This window comes from Vipera berus (genome assembly GCF_964194415.1).
Source record: "Vipera berus genome assembly, chromosome: 4".
NCBI classification, from domain to species: domain Eukaryota; kingdom Metazoa; phylum Chordata; class Lepidosauria; order Squamata; family Viperidae; genus Vipera; species Vipera berus.
Window position 1 is genome coordinate 2,792,783 of NC_138206.1, and position 17,205 is coordinate 2,809,987.

The 17,205-nt window shown below is 49.5% G+C and overlaps 1 protein-coding gene across 2 annotated transcripts; it reads right to left on the reverse strand.

The window, feature by feature from the left end:
- Positions 1–498: 498 nt before the first annotated feature.
- DNAJB13 (DnaJ heat shock protein family (Hsp40) member B13) lies at positions 499–16,231 on the reverse strand (the record flags this gene model as incomplete). 2 transcript variants are annotated; one of them, XM_081327858.1, is made up of 8 exons in its annotated part: positions 499–726; positions 3,572–3,648; positions 4,222–4,335; positions 9,120–9,233; positions 11,472–11,629; positions 14,270–14,431; positions 15,369–15,472; positions 16,164–16,231. In XM_081327858.1, the coding sequence occupies 8 exons, from the start codon at positions 16,229–16,231 to the stop codon at positions 573–575; spliced, it is 951 nt and encodes a 316-aa protein (XP_081183984.1). In that variant the 3' UTR covers positions 499–572. The 2 variants fall into 2 exon arrangements, with proteins under 2 accessions (XP_081183984.1, XP_081183985.1); XM_081327859.1 differs by lacking the exon at positions 16,164–16,231 and having other exon boundaries at positions 14,270–14,428; positions 15,369–15,523.
- Positions 16,232–17,205: the final 974 nt, after the last annotated feature.

A 17,205-nucleotide genomic window follows, 5' to 3' on the forward strand; every position in this document is an offset into this window, starting at 1 on the left:
CCTAGAACAACCTGCCAGAAGTGCGTGGATGCCACTTCCGGAAATCTGTTCTAGGCCTTAGAGGCCTGGAGGAGGCCTCCCAGGCCTAGAATAGCCCACCAGAAGTGCCTCCCAGGCCTAGAACAACCTGCCAGAAGTGCGGGGATGCCACTTCCGGAAATCTGTTCTAGGCCTTAGAGGCCTGGAGGAGGCCTACCAGGCCTAGAATAGCCCACCAGAAGTGCCTCCCAGGCCTAGAACGGCCTGCCAGAAGTGCGTGGATGCCACTTCCGGAAATCTGTTCTAGGCCTTAGAGGCCTGGAGGAGGCCTACCAGGCCTAGAATAGCCCACCAGAAGTGCCTCCCAGGCCTAGAACAACCTGCCAGAAGTGCGTGGATGCCACTTTTGGAAGTCTGTTCTAGGCCTCAGAGGCCCAGGCCTGCATCCACAGAGAGAACCGGTCGTTCGGGTATTTGAATCCCACCCCTGCAAGGAGTCCTTGGCATCCAAACTCAATAGAAAATGTTTTAATTTATTACTATTATTATTTTTTTAAAAAACGAGGTTGGCGGAGAGTGGCCGGGGGTGGTCTTCACATCAGGAGGGCTTCCCTGACGAGTGCCTTCTTGGCTGGGGTGAGTCTGGCCGGGAAGAGGATGTCGAAGTACATGAAGAGGTCTCCCTTGCAGGTGGGGTCTTGGGGAAGCGGCATCCCCTCGCCGGGGACCACTTTGAAGTACTTGGGGCTGTAAAAGGACGAAAGAGACGGCGGCGGTTATTTAAACTTAAATACAAGAATTTTTTTGCAAGCAAGGCTCTATCAAGATGGCCAGTCAGAAAAGACGCTCGATACTTGACGTGGTTATTATTTGCAGAAATAATCCTCACAATCTACTACAGAGGGACTACTAGGGAGAGCACCCTGAGCAGTTGCATTACTGCCTGGTTTGGAAAGTGCACCGTTTCGGATCGCAAAAACCCTACAGCGAATAGTGAGGATGGCAGAGAAGATCATGGGGGGGGTTGCTCTTCCCTCTGTCGTGGATATTTACATCACACGTTGCATTGCATCCTAAAGCCAGAAACATCGTGGCTGATTACACACACAGCCCTCATACACACACTTCACTCTTTTGCCATCTGGAAAGAGGTACAGGAGCATCCAGATTGTGTAACAGTTTCTTCCTACAAGCCATTAGAATTCTCAACACGAAGAAACTGGAACTATAAATACTTGTATTTGTAGTTTTTTTTAAAGTTTTTAGTTTAGGGTTATGTGGTAGTTTGTTGTTCTGCTCTTCTTTTGATTCGTGTTGTCTGACGTAGCACCTTGGTCCTGGGGAAACGTCGTTTCGTTTCACTGTGTACTGTACTGTATATTGTTGAAATGACAATAAAGTCGTCTACTACTACTACTACTACTACTACTACTACTACTACTAATAATAATAATAATAATAATAATAATAATAATAATAATAATAATAATAATTTCGAAGGGACCTTGGAGGTCATCTAGTCCAACCCCCTGCTCAGGCAGGAAACCCTATACCATTTCAGACAAAGGGCTGGCCAGTCTCCTCTTAAAAATTTTCAGTGTTGGAGCATTCACCACCTCTGGAGGCAGGTAGTTCCACTGGCTAGTTGTTCTAACTGTCAGGAAGTTTCTCCTTAGTTCTAGGTTGCTTCTCTCCTTGACTAGTTTCCATCCGTTGCTTCTTGTCCTGCTTTCAGGTGCTTTGGAGAATAGCTTGGCTCCCTCTTCTTTGGGGCAGCCCCTGAGATACTGGAACGCTGCTATCATGTCACCCCTCACCCTTCTCTTTGTTAAACTACACATACCCAATTCCAGCAACCGTTCCCTATATGTTTTAGCCTCCAGCCCCCTAATCATCTTTGTTGCTCTTCTCTGTACCCTTTCTAGAGTCTCGACATCTTTTTTACATCGTGGTGACCAAAACTGGATGCAGTATTCCAGGTGTGAACATTTTCGCTAATCTCGCCGGTGTTAGATGCCATCTGTAAAACATTTTGTATAAGTCTTCTTTGTAAGCCACTGCTTTGTTAATTTAGCATTTCTTTTCTATAATCTTTGCCAGTTTTCTAATTCTATATTATGTCTATACTATTAGGGGACTGGAGGATCAGGGGACTGGAGGCTAAAACATACAAGGAACCGTTGCTGGAATTGGGTCTGTCTAGTTTAATGAAGAGAAGGGTGAGGGAGGACATGATCATCTTTGTTGCTCTTCTCTGTACCCTTTCTAGAGTCTTGACATCTTTTTTACATCACGGTGACCAAAATTGGATGCAGTATTCCAGGTGTGGCCTTACCAAGGCATTGTAAAGTGGTATTAGTACTTCACTTGATCTTGATTCTATCCCTCTGTTAATGCAGCCTAGCACTGTGTTGGCTTTTTTGGCAGCTGCAGCACACTGCTGGCTCATATTGAAGTGATTGTCTACTAGGACTCCAAGATCCCTTTCACAGTTACTACTATTGAGCAAGGTAACACCTATACTACGTATACCTATGCATTTGATTTTTCCTGCCTAAATGTAGAACCTTACTTTTTTCACCATTGAATTTCATTTTGTTAGATAGTGCCCAGTGTTTGAGTCTGTCCAGATCCTTCTGTATCTTAAGCCTATCTTCTGGAGTATTGGCTATTCCTGCCAGCTTGGTGTCATCTGCAAATCTGATGAGTTCCCCATCTACTATTAGAAAAAAATGCCTCTATTTTAATTGTCATTTATCCAAACGATAGGCACCGCATTAATTCAAGGTTGGCAAAAGAGAATATTATCGGAACAGGCTGTTTGCCAAATATTAAGGTGGTTATGTTTAAAAATCAATAAAACGTATTTTTTTTAAAAAAAGAAAAAGAGATGGTGGTTGGGGAGAAAGGAGGGCTGAAATTACAGGTAGTCCTCGCCTTAGAACAGCTCTTTTTGTGACTGTTCAAAGTTACAACGGCATTGGGAAAGAAGACTTACGACCGTACGTTTTTTTCACACTTAACGACCTTTGCAGCATGTGATCAAAATCCAAATGCTTGGAAACTGACATGGACTTATGACGGTTGCAGTGTCCTGGGGTGACGTGATCCCCTTTTTGTGACCTTCTCTCAAGCAAAGACAAGGGGGGGGCAAGATGGATTCACTTAACGACCACGTGACTCATTTAACAACTGCAAGCGATTCGCTTAATCTATGTGGCAAGAAAACTTGTAAACATGGAAATGGGTGTGGAGCCTTCTTGGAACTGCTGAATGGGTGTGGAACCCATTTCCACCACTCAGGTGACCCATAGGATCATCTTTTAGAGAGCCGTTGAGGCCACTTGGAGGGTTTTTTGTGTGTCCTCGGGGTCACCTGAGTGATGCAAATGGGCGGTCTATCTATCTCCAATCGGCAACATGGTCCTTTCTGCAGTTCCAAGAAGGCTCCACAGCCATTTGCACCAGTCAGGTGACCCTGAGGACACAGGTATACCTCCAGGTGGCCTCAATGACCCTCTAAAAGGATGCAAATGACTAGTTTTTCTGCAAGGAGTATAAATCTTTCCCTTCCCCACCCTCCAGCACTTACTGGACAATATCATTGATGGGGATGTTCAACAGCCGGTCATCCAGAGTCCTCACGTCCACCGTGCAACCTATCAGGGCCTGGGGGAGTAATAGACAGGGACCGGATGAGATTTGCTATCCCAGAATGACCCAGGGGTGGATTTGCACAACACAGAGAGTCCTCGAACTGAGAAAAGTGAGTTACAACTAGTTCTTTGAAGGATCAACACGTAGAAGGTCTAATCTTCAAACTTGGCCCTTTTCTGACTTGTGGACTTCAACTCCCAGAATTCCTGAGCCAGCGTGCCTAGCTGAGGAATTGTGGGAGTTGAAGTCCACCAGTCATAAAAGGGCCAAGTTTGAAGACCCCTGGTCTGGATCCAAGCCCGCAGTTTTATCAAAATGGCCGACTGAGGAATTCTGGGAGTTGAAGTCCACCAGTCATAAAAGGGCCAAGTTTGAAGACCCCTGATCATCTATGAAGGCACTAAGAGTCCATACCAGCTCAGGATCAAGTAAACCATACGCAACCCAATCATGGTGATACACATGATAGGTGGACACCCCGCCTGCGTGTCAGAGTGTGTGTGTGTGTGTGTGTGTGTGTGTGTGTGTGTGTGTGTGTGTAAATGACAGCAACCTTTGCTTTCCCCTGCCTAGTCTTTGCGTTACCTTTCCTAGAGAGATGCTGGCTACGTAGAGCAGATTGTCACCCTCCCTTTTAAACCTGGGATGGAGCTTCTCCTTCACAATGAAGATGATATCCGCAGGAATAATGTTGGGCCCCTAAAATGAAAGACCAGGGATGGGGTCAGGTCGGGCTGGGTTGAAAAAGGAGATTTCTCACACCTATATTAACCCTTCGGATTATCCAAGCGAAGGAAAAGTGTGCAGTTGAACTGTTCCTCCAGGTGATCAGCCCGCCAGGCTCGCTTTAACAGTATTATCACTGGAGATTTTTTTTTAATAATAATATTTTATTAATTTCCCAATTTTACATTTAAGTATTTAAAAAGCAATGCGGTGACTGGCTTAATCAATAGTTCGATAACAAAATCTTTAGGGCAAATCTCAGGTTACGACATCAAATAGCTGGACTTCCTTTTCCAGCTATACACCATCATTGAGCGATCCTTTGGACATATTTACAACATCTGCCCTAAGAGACTATCCTTATGTATGGTTTATCGTTACTCCGAAGCGGACTTGTATGCCCTTACGGGGGTTTCTGCCTCATGGGTGCGACCTGTCGCCTGTTTCCATACTCCCCTTAATGACGAGCCCAAGCTCTGGGACTCCGAGAGGTGGCTGGGCTTAGATAGGGGCCTCGAGTTAAGACGTGCTAAGAGGCCCCTGATAAAATTTTTAGCCGGTTATTTTAAAAGGTTAGGGAGGGGGAGGGAGGGGGGTTAGGGAGGGAATCTTTAACCGGCACTCAGTCTGGTCCTGTTAGAGGTCCTGACGGGACGGGGTCTGGGGAGGTGGCTGCTGGTTCTGGGAATGTGGGGGTGGGGCTTCAAATCCCCACGGCGATAGGGAACGGCAGCAGGTGTCTGCGCGGAGGGCCATATCAACATCTGGGATCGCGCCCCCGCTATCTCCGAGCGGTGGCGCGCTCCGACCCTCCGGTTAGCGCCCTCTTACCCGGGGATGAGGGTGATCAGGCCCCTGAGCTCAGGTTGGTCTATTTTAACGCTAGATCCGTAGTTAACAAAGCTCCCCTCATCCGTGATCTGATCGAGGAGGAATGTGCGGATCTAGCGTGCATCACGGAAACTTGGTTGGGTTCGGAGGGAGGGGTGCCTCTCACCGAGTTATGCCCGCCAGGTTTCCGGGTGCTGCACCAGCCACGGGCTCAGGGCAGGGGTGGTGGGGTGGCAGTGGTTATTCGGGAGACTTTGTGTCCCCGGGAGGCCACCATTGTCCAGATGGCCGGGAGTGAAACCCTCCTCTTGAGGTGTGGTCCTCGGGTTCAGTTGGGCTTGTTGCTTACATACCTGGCGCCCAGCTGTGTGGCAACAGCCCTGCCTGAGCTGCTCGACACCCTCTCAGGGTTGGCGGTGGAGTTCCCCAGGCTTATAGTCCTGGGTGACTTCAACCTGCCGTCACTGGGAGGGTCGTCGGAGTTAGCTCGGGAGTTCATGGCTTCCATGACAGCCATGGGCCTGACCCAGGTTATTGAGGGCCCGACTCATGAGGGGGATCATACTTTCGACCTGGTGTTCCTGTCTGGACAGTGGCTGGATGATCTGGGAGGGGGTTCCCCGTCCATCACCCCTCTGTCATGGTCAGATCACCACCTCCTGAGGCTGGTTTTCCGTCATGCCACCCCCCGCCGCTGGGCGGCGGAACCGACCAGGTGGTTCCGCCCCAGGCGCCTAATGGACCCGGATCGGTTCCAGAGGGAGCTTGGGCCTATACCTATCACCCTTACCCACAGCCCAGTCGATGCTCTGGTGGAGGCCTGGGAAACAGCTGCCACCAGGGCACTCGACTGCGTTGTACCCATGCGACCTCTGACCCGATGCAGATCCCGTTGGGCCCCATGGTTCTCTGTGGAGCTCCGGGAGATGAAGCGTCGGAGACGAGGTCTAGAGAGCGGTTGGAGGTCCAGCCGATCCGAATCCGACCGATTGCAGTTAAGAACCTTTATAAGGTCTTATCTTGCGGCGATAAGGACGGCGAAGTCTAACTACTTTGCCGCCCTTATCGCGTCCGCAGATAATCGCCCGGCCGCCCTGTTTAGGGTGACTCGCTCCCTCCTTAACCAGGAGGTGAGAGAGGATCCCTTGCAGGGACGAGCCGAGGAGTTTAGTCATCATCTGGCGGACAAAATCGCTCGGATCCGGACCGGCCTGGACTCTGACTGGACAGAGTCTGATGTGGAGGAATCAGGCGGTCTTGAGCACGTTATCTGGACTGAGTTCGACCCTGTTTCCCCTGATGATGTGGACAGGATCATGGGGAGACTGAGCACCACCACCTGTTTGTTGGATCCGTGCCCCTCCTGGCTAGCTTATGCGGCTCGGGAGGGAACACGAGGCTGGTTCCATGCAGTAATAACTGCTTCTTTGAAGGAGGGTGTCTTCCCTGCCGCCTTGAAGGAGGCGGTGGTGAGGCCCCTTCTCAAGAAGCCTGCCCTGGACCCGGCTGCTTTAAACAACTATCGTCCAGTCTCCAACCTTCGCTTTCTGGCGAAGGTTGTTGAGAGTGTGGTGGCGCATCAGCTCCCTCTGTTCCTGGAGGAAACTGATTATCTGGACCCGTACCAATCGGGCTTCAGGCCCGGACACAGCACGGAGACGGCATTGGTCGCGCTGGTGAATGATCTCTGGAGGGCAAGGGACAGGGGTTGCTCCTCTGTCCTGGTCCTATTAGATCTCTCAGCGGCTTTCGATACCATCGACCATGGTATCCTGCTGCGGCGTCTCAGGGGGTTGGGAGTGGGAGGCACCGTTCTACGGTGGTTCTCCTACCTTCAGGGCCGCTCGCAGTCGGTGTTGACAGGAGGGCAGAGATCCGCCCCGAGGCCTCTCATTTGTGGAGTTCCTCAGGGGTCGGTTCTCTCGCCTCTCCTGTTCAACATCTATATGAAGCCGCTGGGCGAGATCATTCGTGGTTTCGGGGTGGGGTATCACCAGTACGCTGATGATACCCAACTTTTTCTTTCCACCCCGAACCAACCCAGTGATGCCCTCTCCGTGATGTCCCGGTGCCTGGAGGCGGTTCAGGTCTGGATGGGGAGAAACAGGCTTCGTCTCAATCCCGCCAAGACTGAGTGGCTGTGCATATCGGCATCTCGGGTTAACCAAGTTATTCCACCTCTAACGATGGGGGGTGAGGTGTTACCCCCCGTTGATAGGGCTCGCAACTTGGGCGTCCTCCTGGATTCACGGCTCAATTTTGAAGATCACATAGGAGCCGTGACCAGGGGGGCTTTTGCACAGGTTCGCCTGGTGCGCCAGTTGCGTCCCTATCTGGACCGAGACGCCCTACGCACAGTTACTCATGCGCTTGTGACCCCCCCCGTTTGGACTACTGTAACGCTCTCTACATGGGGCTGCCCTTGAAGACCACTCGGAGGCTTCAACTGGTGCAGAATGCGGCCGTGCGAGTTGTAATGGGGGTTTCCCGATACTCCCATGTAACACCTCTACTCCGCGAGCTGCATTGGCTTCCGGTTGCCCTCCAGGTGAAATTCAAGGTGCTGGTTATTACCTATAAAGCCCTACATGGCCTGGGTCCGGGGTATTTGAGGGAACACCTGCTGCCGGCTTCAAACGCCCTTCGCCCAGTGCGCTCCCACAGGGAGGGTCTGCTCAGGGTTCCGCCGGTAAGAGATTGCCGGCGGGTGACACCCAGGGATAGGGCCTTCTCAGTGGGGGCGCCTGCCCTCTGGAACCAGCTGCCGGTGGAGCTGAGGACTGCTCCCGACCTCCGATCATTCCGCCGGGGCCTGAAGACCTGGCTCTTCGAGCTCTCGGGCCCAGACTGAGGAGAAAATTATTTTAATTGGGGTTTTTAATAGTACAGGGTTGATTTAATATTTTTTAACTTGGTTTTTAACTTTTGTATGCTTGATTTTTAACTCCCTGTAAACCGCCCTGAGTCCTCAGGGAAAGGGCGGTATATAAATGCAATAAAATAAAATAAAATAAAATAAATATTTCTTCCTCTTTTTCCCTTAACATTTACTTGTCTAGTATTCAAGCTGGTACAGTTCTAGTTATATCAACTCAATCAAAACATCACTATTCCATTTATCGGTATTTTTTTAGCTTATACATATCTTAATCACATTCAATCTTCATAAACAATCCCTACCCTGTTATTAATGTTTACCCAATGTTTAGTTTCTCATCAATATTCCAACTGAACCTTTGATATTTATAATTTTCAGGCTTTGGGTAACCAAGAATTCCCTTGTCTCAATTCATAACAAAATATAATATCCAATATACACATTTTATCTATTTTGCTGGAGATTTTTGAGAAGAGATTGGACAGACATTTGTCTGAAATGGTATAAGGCAAGGGTCTTCAAACCTGGCCCTTTTATGACTTGTGGACTTCAACTCCCAGAATTCCTCAGCCAGGCACGCGTGCCTGGCTGAAGGATTCTGGGAGTTGAAGTCCACAAGTCATAAAAGGGCCACGTTTGAAGACTTCTGTTTTAGAGAGAGAGAAATTCTCTTAACTTCAACCAAGCTAGCAGTAAGGAAAAATGTCCTGACAGTTAGAACAATTGACTGGTGGAACGGAAGTTGCCTTGAGCAGGGGGCTGGACTAGAAGACCTCCGAGGTCCCTTCCAACACTGTTATTGTGTTAATTAATGAGTGGGATGGAATTTGCCTTCGGAAGTTGTGGGTGCTCCATCACTGGAGGTTTTTAAGAAAAAACTGGACAGCCACTTGTCTGGAATGGCATAGAGCCTCCCGCTTGAGCAGGGGGGTGGACTAGAAGACCTCCGAGGTCCCTTCCAAGTCTGTTCAGTTCTGGCTGGATGGTGGGGAAGGGAAGGATTTCTATTAGCAGTCTTACCATCTCACCTGTCCTTACTTCACCTCACCTGGTCTCCTTCCTCTTTAAAAGTGATCTTAGTCCCCGGCTTCCATCCGGGCTGAACGTCAATGGTTAGGATCTTATCTTTAATGGTGGAGGCATGACCATCGTCGTTCATCACCTGAGAGTTTGGAAAGAGATGGGTGTGTGTGTGTGTGTGTGTGTGTGTGTGTGTGTGTGTGTAATACCGTTCACATACAGCAGCGGTCTTCAAACTTGGCAAATTTAAGACTTGTGGACTTCAACTCCCAGAATTCCTCAGCCGGCCAAACTTGGCCACTTTAAGACTTGTGGACTTCAGCCCCCAGAATTCCTCAGCTGGCCAAACGTGGCCGCTTTAAGACTGGTGGACTTCAATCCCCAGAATTCCTCAGCCGGCCAAACCTGGTCGCTTTAAGACTTGTGGACTTCAACTCCCAGAATTCCTCAGCCGGCCAAACCTGGCCGCTTTAAGACTTGTGGACTTCAACTCCCAGAATTCCTCAGCCAGCCAAACCTGGCCGCTTTAAGACTTGTGGACTTCAACTCCCAGAATTCCTCAGCCGGCCAAACTTGGCCGCTTTAAGATTTGTGGACTTCAACTCCCAGAATTCCTCAGCCGGCCAAACTTGGCCGCTTTAAGACTTGGCTGGCCGAGGAATTCTGGGAGTTGAAGTCCACAAGTCTTAAAGCGGCCAAGTTTGAAAATCCATGATATACAGGTAAGCCTGGACTTAGCAACCAGGTAACGCAAGCCAATATATGACTATACAAGTAGTCCTCAGCTTAATGGCCACAAGGGAGCCCCAAAACCTCTGCTCCTAAGTGAGATGGTTCTTAAGCGAAATTTTGCCCCATTTTATCAGCTTCCTTGCTACCGTCGTTAAGTGAATCGCTGCACTTATTAAGTTAGTAACACAACTGTGCAATGAATCTGCCTTGTTGATTTTGCTGGTCCAATGGTCGCAAACGGGGATCATGTCACACACACACACACACACACACTGGGACGCTGCGACCGTCAGAGAATGCCGGCTGGTGGCCCCCAGGGGAGGGCCTTCTCTGTGGGTGCCCCGGCTTTATGGAACCAACTGCCGGTTGAGCTCCGGATGGCACCGGATCTTCGCTCCTTCCGGCGCGGTCTGAAGACCCATTTATTTGAACAAGCTGGCCTGGCCTGATGGGGGAACGTTAGGGTTTTAATGGGTTATATATTGTGATTGTTTTAATTGGGCAATTATTTAATCCATTTTTAACTTTTGTATTTCTATTTATATGCCCTGTTCACCGCCCTGAGTCCTCCGGGAGAAGGGCAGTATATAAATTTAATAAATAATAATAATAATAATAATAATAATAATAATAATAATAATAATAATAATAATAATAATAATAATAATAATAATAATAATAATAATAAAGGTGAGCCAGTTGCCAAGCGTCTGAATTTTCATCACGTGGCCACAGGGTTCCTGTGACGGTCGTACGTGTGAACAACGGTCATACGTCACTTTGTTCATTTCTATTGTATAACGGCGGATGGTCACTAAATGGATGATTGTAAGTCGAGGACTAACCGTAATTTATTCTAAGGTGATATGGGTAGCCCTCAAGTTATGATTATGTAGTTGTTTTGCAAACCTTTGAAGTTATGAGCGCCTGAGGGCCGGACAAGAAGTAACGGATGGAAACTAATCAAGGAGAAAAGCAACCTGGAACTAAGGAGAAACTTTCTGACAGTGAGGAGAATTAACCAATGGAACAGCTTGCCACCAGAAATCGTGGGCGCTCCATCACTGGAGATTTTTAAGAAGAGACTGGACAATCACCTGTCTGAGATGGTATAGGTTCTCCTGTTTGAGCAGGGGGCTGGACTAGAAGACCTCCAAGGTCCCTTTTAGCTCTATTCTATATATAAGTTACCAAGGTTGATTAACATTGCACACTGCAAAGGCTGCACTCTTTTCCGTGCCGTTGTAACTTTAAACGGTCACTTAACGAACTGTTGCAAGTCAAAGAACTACTTGCGGTCAGTCACGTGGTGATCAGCTTAGCGACCGGCACGGCTTACGACTGTAATTCTGGCCTCAGTTACGGTTGGTAGCCGTGGATTACCTACACAAGCTTAGTTGTTCGTCTGAACAGTCGGCAGCCCTAAGCTCGGTGTTGTGGCAGTTGTGCTGTCAACACAATGGAGGTACAGTTGCCAGTTGCCCATTCTGCCCATATTCTGCTGAGGGGCAAGATGGGCAAAGCAAAACAGGGGCCAAAAACTTCAAGATGGCGGCCAAGGCCTCAAAGTCCCGCCCTCCCCGCCCCCACAAACACACCCCACACCCCACCTTAAACCTCCTTCCACCTCACGTTTTTCCTCTCTTACCCTTCGCGAGATTTTTATTTTCTTGGTGCACCCAAAAAACAGGTCTTCAAGGGAGAGGTAGAGGTCCCGTTCGATGGGGGGGTCCTGCTTCTTCACCCCACGGCCACGGAGACCGCCAAAAGCCATGTTCACTTCGGCCCCTTCGGCGGTGTAGAATTCTAAAGCATGGAGAGGAGAGGTCGGCACCGGTTACCTTCCGGCAGCCCAGGGTTTGCCAGACCCGACAATTTTAAGATGGGGTGGACTTCAACTTCCAGAAGTCCCCCTGACGGCTGAGGAGTTGAAGTCCTTACATCTTGAAAAGGCATAGGATCAAGATCGCGCGAAGTACTAGTACCGCTTGATAAAACCTTAAGTGAGGCCACACCGGGAATACCGCAGCCAATTTTGGTCACCGGATTACACACAAAAAGATGTTGAGAGTTTGGGAAAGATTCAGAGAAGAGCAACTAAGATGATCCAAGGTCTGGAGACCAAAACATACGAAGAACGGCTGCGGGACTTGAGAAACTTCCTGACAGTGAGGACACTCAACCAGTGGAACTGCTTGCCACCAGAAATTGTGGGCGCTCCATCGCTGGAGGTTTTTAAGAAGAGGATGGACAGTCACTTGTCTGAAATGGCATAGATCCTCCTGCTTGAGCAGGGGGCTGGACTAGAAGACCTCCAAGGTCCCCTCCAGCTTCTATTCTATATATAGGTTACCAAGGTTGAAACTGTGGCAAATTCTTAAAGAGATGGGTGTACCAGACCATCTTATTTGTCTCTTGAGAAACCTATATGCGGGCCAAGAAGCAACAGTGAGAACTGGACACGGAACCACTGATTGGTTCAAAATTGGGAAAGGAGTCCGGCAAGGCTGTATACTGTCGCCTTGCCTATTTAACTTATATGCAGAGCACATCATGAGAAAGGCAGGGCTAGATGAATCAAAAGTTGGAATTAAGATTGCCGGGAGAAATATCAACAACCTAAGCTATGCAGATGATACCACTCTAATGGCAGAAAGTGAAGAAGAACTAAAGAGCCTCTTGTTGCGGGTGAAGAAGGAGAGTGCAAAAGTTGGGTTGAAACTTAACCTTAAGAAAACCAAGATCATGGCATCCGGCTCTCTCAATTCCTGGCAAATAGATGGGGAAGAAATGGAGGTAGTGACAGATTTTATTTTCCTGGGCTCCAAGATCACCGCAGATGGGGACTGCAGCCAAGAAATTAAAAGACGCTTGCTCCTGGGGAGGAAAGCAATGGCAGATCTAGACAGCACACTAAAAAGCAGAGACATCACCCTGCCAACAAAAGTGCGTATAGTCAAGGCTATGGTCTTCCCAGTTGCAATGTATGGCAGTGAAAGTTGGACCATAAGAAAGGCCGAGCGCCAAAGAATGGAGGCCTTTGAACTCTGGTGCTGGAGAAGTCTCCTGCGAGTCCCTTGGACTGCAAGGCGATCAAACCGGTCAGTCCTAGAGGAGATCAACCCTGACTGCTCTTTAGAAGGCCAGATCCTGAAGCTAAAACTCAAGTACTTTGGCCACCTAATGAGAAGGAAGGACTCACTGGAGAAGAGCCTAATGCTGGGAAAGATTGAGGGCAATAGAAGAAGGGGACGACAGAGAAGGAGGTGGCTGGATGGAGTCACTGAAGCAGTAGGTGTGAGCCTAAATGGACTCCAGAAGATGGTAGAGGACAGGAAGGCCTGGAGGAACATCGTCCGTGGTGTCGCGATGGGTTGGACACATCTTCGCAGCTAACAACAACAGCAAAGGTTGAAAAACCCTGCACTAGCCTGACTAAATACAGGTAGTTGGGATGACAATTTTTGTATCTAGGAGATTGTTAAGCAAGCCATGTCGTATTTCACGAAATTTTTGCCATGGTTGTTAAACAAAACACTGCAGCTATGATGTGAATAACGCGGTCCTTAAGCAAATCCGGATTTCCCCCTTGACTTTGCTCGTTGGAAGCCGGCTGGGAACGGTGACCACGTGACCCCGGGTCACTGCAACCGTCGTAAGTACATGCCAGTTGACAATTCTGCCCAAATTTTGATCACGTGACCATGGGGGAACGCCGTGAGGGTCGTAAGTATGAGGACTGATCATAAGTCGCCTTTTCCAGTGCCATTATAACCTCGAACGGCCACTAAACAAATAGTTGTAAGTCGAGAAGTACCTGTAATCAGACGCACAGCGTAATACTTCCCCTCCGCGCTCTTCCCTTTGAGCACACTCACACACTCGAATTGCCATAGAAACAAGGGGGGAAGGGGTAGCAAGCATGGGAAAGAAACAGGATTTCTAAGAAGCCGCCCGTGGACCACAAGAGCCAAGGTCAGAAACCCAGATGCCTGACAGAGAGGTGGACCATTCTCATAACCAAGCAAAGAAGCGTGATTGGGCAACCCGAACACTGGGTGGGTGGGGTTTATGGAAAGCTATTGTTAACTAATCAGATTTTTGCACGGGAAAAGCAGAGTTGGTTTTGCTTCCTTCAGTACCGGGATGTGTATTCAATAAAGCTTTCCTTTTATGACGCCTCAAAAGCCTGGAAGATACTTTCATTGTCAATTTGCTAGTCGGATGGTTGACACACACACACACACAAAACAGAACAGGCACAGCACACTGCACATCACACACACACACACACACACACACAAAGAAACACACAAAGAAAAAGACTCACATAAACACGCCTGGTAAACTGGCTAGAAGCTGCCCTCCTGCCCGTCTCCTGGACGTCACTCAGATATAATGCTGACCTGCAAGTCACAGGCGAACAGGTGGGTTGTCTGAACCTACCAGAGAAAGGGTTGTCTCCTCCGAAGAAATCCCGGAAAACTTTGTCAGGGTTTCCATGGAAAACATAGCCTTCGGTCCAGGGTGTGTCGATGCCAAACTCCAAGGGGATTCCTCCCTTTAGACCCTCCTCGGCAAACTTATCGTAGACGGCTTTCTTCACTGCTAAAGATCAAAGAGGCGACATTTAGCTGGGCAAAAAAAAAAAGAGGAAGGAAAAATAACCGGTGGGCACGGTATCGTATAAGAGGTCCTCGACTTACGACTGTTTAGTGACCGTTTGAAGTTACAACGGCACTGGATAAAGTGACTTAGGATCGTTTTTTCACACTTACAACCGTTGCGGCATCTCCGTGGTCACCCGATCAAACTTCAGATGCTTGGAAACTGGCATGTACTTGTGACGGTTGCAGCGTCCCGGGATCCTGCGATCCCCTTTTTGTGACCTTCTGACAAGCAAAGTCAAGGAAGAAGCCAGATTCGCTTAACGACCACGTGACTAACTTAACAACTGAGACTGACTTAACAACTGGGGCAAACATTTGCTAAAGAACTGCCTGGCTTAGCAACGGAAATTTTGGGCTCCGTGGCGGTCGTACGTTGAGGACTACCTGTAGGCCTTGCAGAAAAGGGAGGAGGAAGTTTGTCGAGTTCTTTTTTTCACATGTACACAAATTGTTCTTGTGGCGTTCTTCAATTCGCGCTCTTCCTTCCTTTTCTCCTTAACCGGAAAAGAGCCCGTGTCCATTTCAATCAGTGTCTCTCAATTTTGGACACTTTTAAGATGGATGGACTTCAACTCCCAAAATTCCCCAGCCAGGGGGATTCTGGGAATTGAGGCCTATCCTTTTTTTCTTTTCTTTCCTTTTTTTTTGAGAAACACCAATCTAAATCCTCTCTAGCATCCTTGATTTAATGGCATGTGAGAAAGACCTTGAGGAAAGGATGCTTAGGGACCAGTCAGTAAGAGACAGCTTAGCCCACAGTTGTATAATGGAAGGAGGAAAAAAACCCCCTCAGATTTAAAGGAAGACGCTTGGATGTCGCAGAGAAGCGGACCTTCCGTGCTGCATCTCTGTGTGGTCTCCTTTCCTTTACTTACGGTCGCTTAGGACATCGTAGGCTTCGGCCAACTGCTTGAATTTCCCAGGAGCCCAGGGCTCTTTGTTCTTTAACGGGTGATACTTCAAAGCCAGCTTCCGATATCTGCAAACCACACAGAGGGAAGCTGCAAATTTCGTTCCAGGCATCCCAAACGCCCAACACTGGATTCACACAAGCGGCTTTTGCCAGGTTTGTTAAGCCGTGTCGGGGCATCGCTTTCATCCGTTCGATGCTTTTTGCATCTTGGCAAGCTCGGGGGTGGCGCAAAGCCTTGTGCCACCCCCTAGAGCAGCGCTTGAAGGGGTATGGACTTCAACTCCCAGCATTCCCCAGCCAGAAGTGCTTTAAGACAAGGAATTCTGGGAGTAGAAGTCCACCTCTCTTCAGATGGAGAAGGCATTGCCTTAGCGCAAGGGAGGTCTCCAAACGTGGCAACGTTTAAACCCTTGTGGACTTCAACTCCCAGCATTCCCCAGCCAGAGTGCTTTAAGACGGGGAATGCTGGGAATTGACGTCCACAAGTCTTAAAAGTTGCCACATTCGGACAGCCTTGCACTAAGAGGGCCGTTTTGGAGCTCCCTGGCCCGTTGCACAGGAGCTCCCCACGTCCATGCAGCCTGCAAAGGCAGGAATTCTCCAAAGTGGCCAAGCGGGGATGGGCGGAGGCTGCGCAAAGCCCATGTTGCACGGCCAAGGAGGATGGGCATTGCAATCCCAGGCGTCCGGAGGCCTTCCCCCGCCCCCCCCCGTCCCTCTTTCTCCCCGCCTTGCAGCCTCCGCCTCAGGCCCTCACGCCTTCTTGATGTCCGCATCCTTGGCGTTGCGGTTCAGCTCCAGCACCACGTAGTAATCCTGCCCCATCGCGGCCTGCTTTGCTCCGGCTTCTCCCGTTGCTATGGCGACCGCCGCCGCCGACCGCCCGGGGCATGACGGGAGTTGTAGTCTGGCAATTCTTCGGCTGCCGCGCGCTTCTCCTTGCTCTGCTGGGAAGCCCGGAGCTGCAGTGGGAGCCTCGTTTCAGGGTTGGGGTGGGGGCTTGTTTTCCTGGGACCCCCGCCGGTCCCTCTCCTTTGCACAAGAAGGGGCGTCCCTTGGGAGGGGCGGTTTGCAAAGTTTTTTTGGGGGGGTGGGGGGGTGGGGGGCGGTAGGAGACCCCCCAAACCCTGGTTTGCAAAGGGTTTGGGAAAGGATTGCACACCCACGCCCCCGGCAAGCCAATTTCCTTGGGATATTTGCCGGAGTCTGAAGTTCTGCAATGTCCGGTGGCCACTTTGCATTGGATGGGAGACCACCGGGCGATTTCCCCCAGACCGAATAACAGACTTGGAAGGGACCTTGGAGGTCTTCTAGTCCAACCTTCCAGCTGGAGCAGGAGACCCCCTAGACCAGGGGGGTCTTCAAACTCGGCCCTTTTACGACTTGTGGACTTCAGCTCCCAGAATTCCTCAGCCAGTGTGCCTGGGTGGGGAATTCTGGGAGTTGGAAGTCCAGAAGTCATCAAAGGGCCAAGTTTGAAGACCCCCCTGCTTGTGGACTTCAACTCCCAGAGTTCCTCAGCCAGGCACGTTGACTGAGGAATATCTGGGAGTTGAAGTCCCCAAGTCATCAGAGGGCCAAGTTTGAAGACCCCCCCCCCCCCGCTTGTGGACTTCAACTCCCAGAGTTCCTCAGCCAGGCACGTTGACTGAGGAATATCTGGGAGTTGGAAGTCCACAAGTCATCAAAGGGCCAAGTTTGAAGACCCTCCCCCCTGCTTGTGGACTTCAACTCCCAGAATTCCTCAGCCAGCCACGCTGCCTGAGGAATTCTGGGATTTGAAGCCCACAAGTCATAAA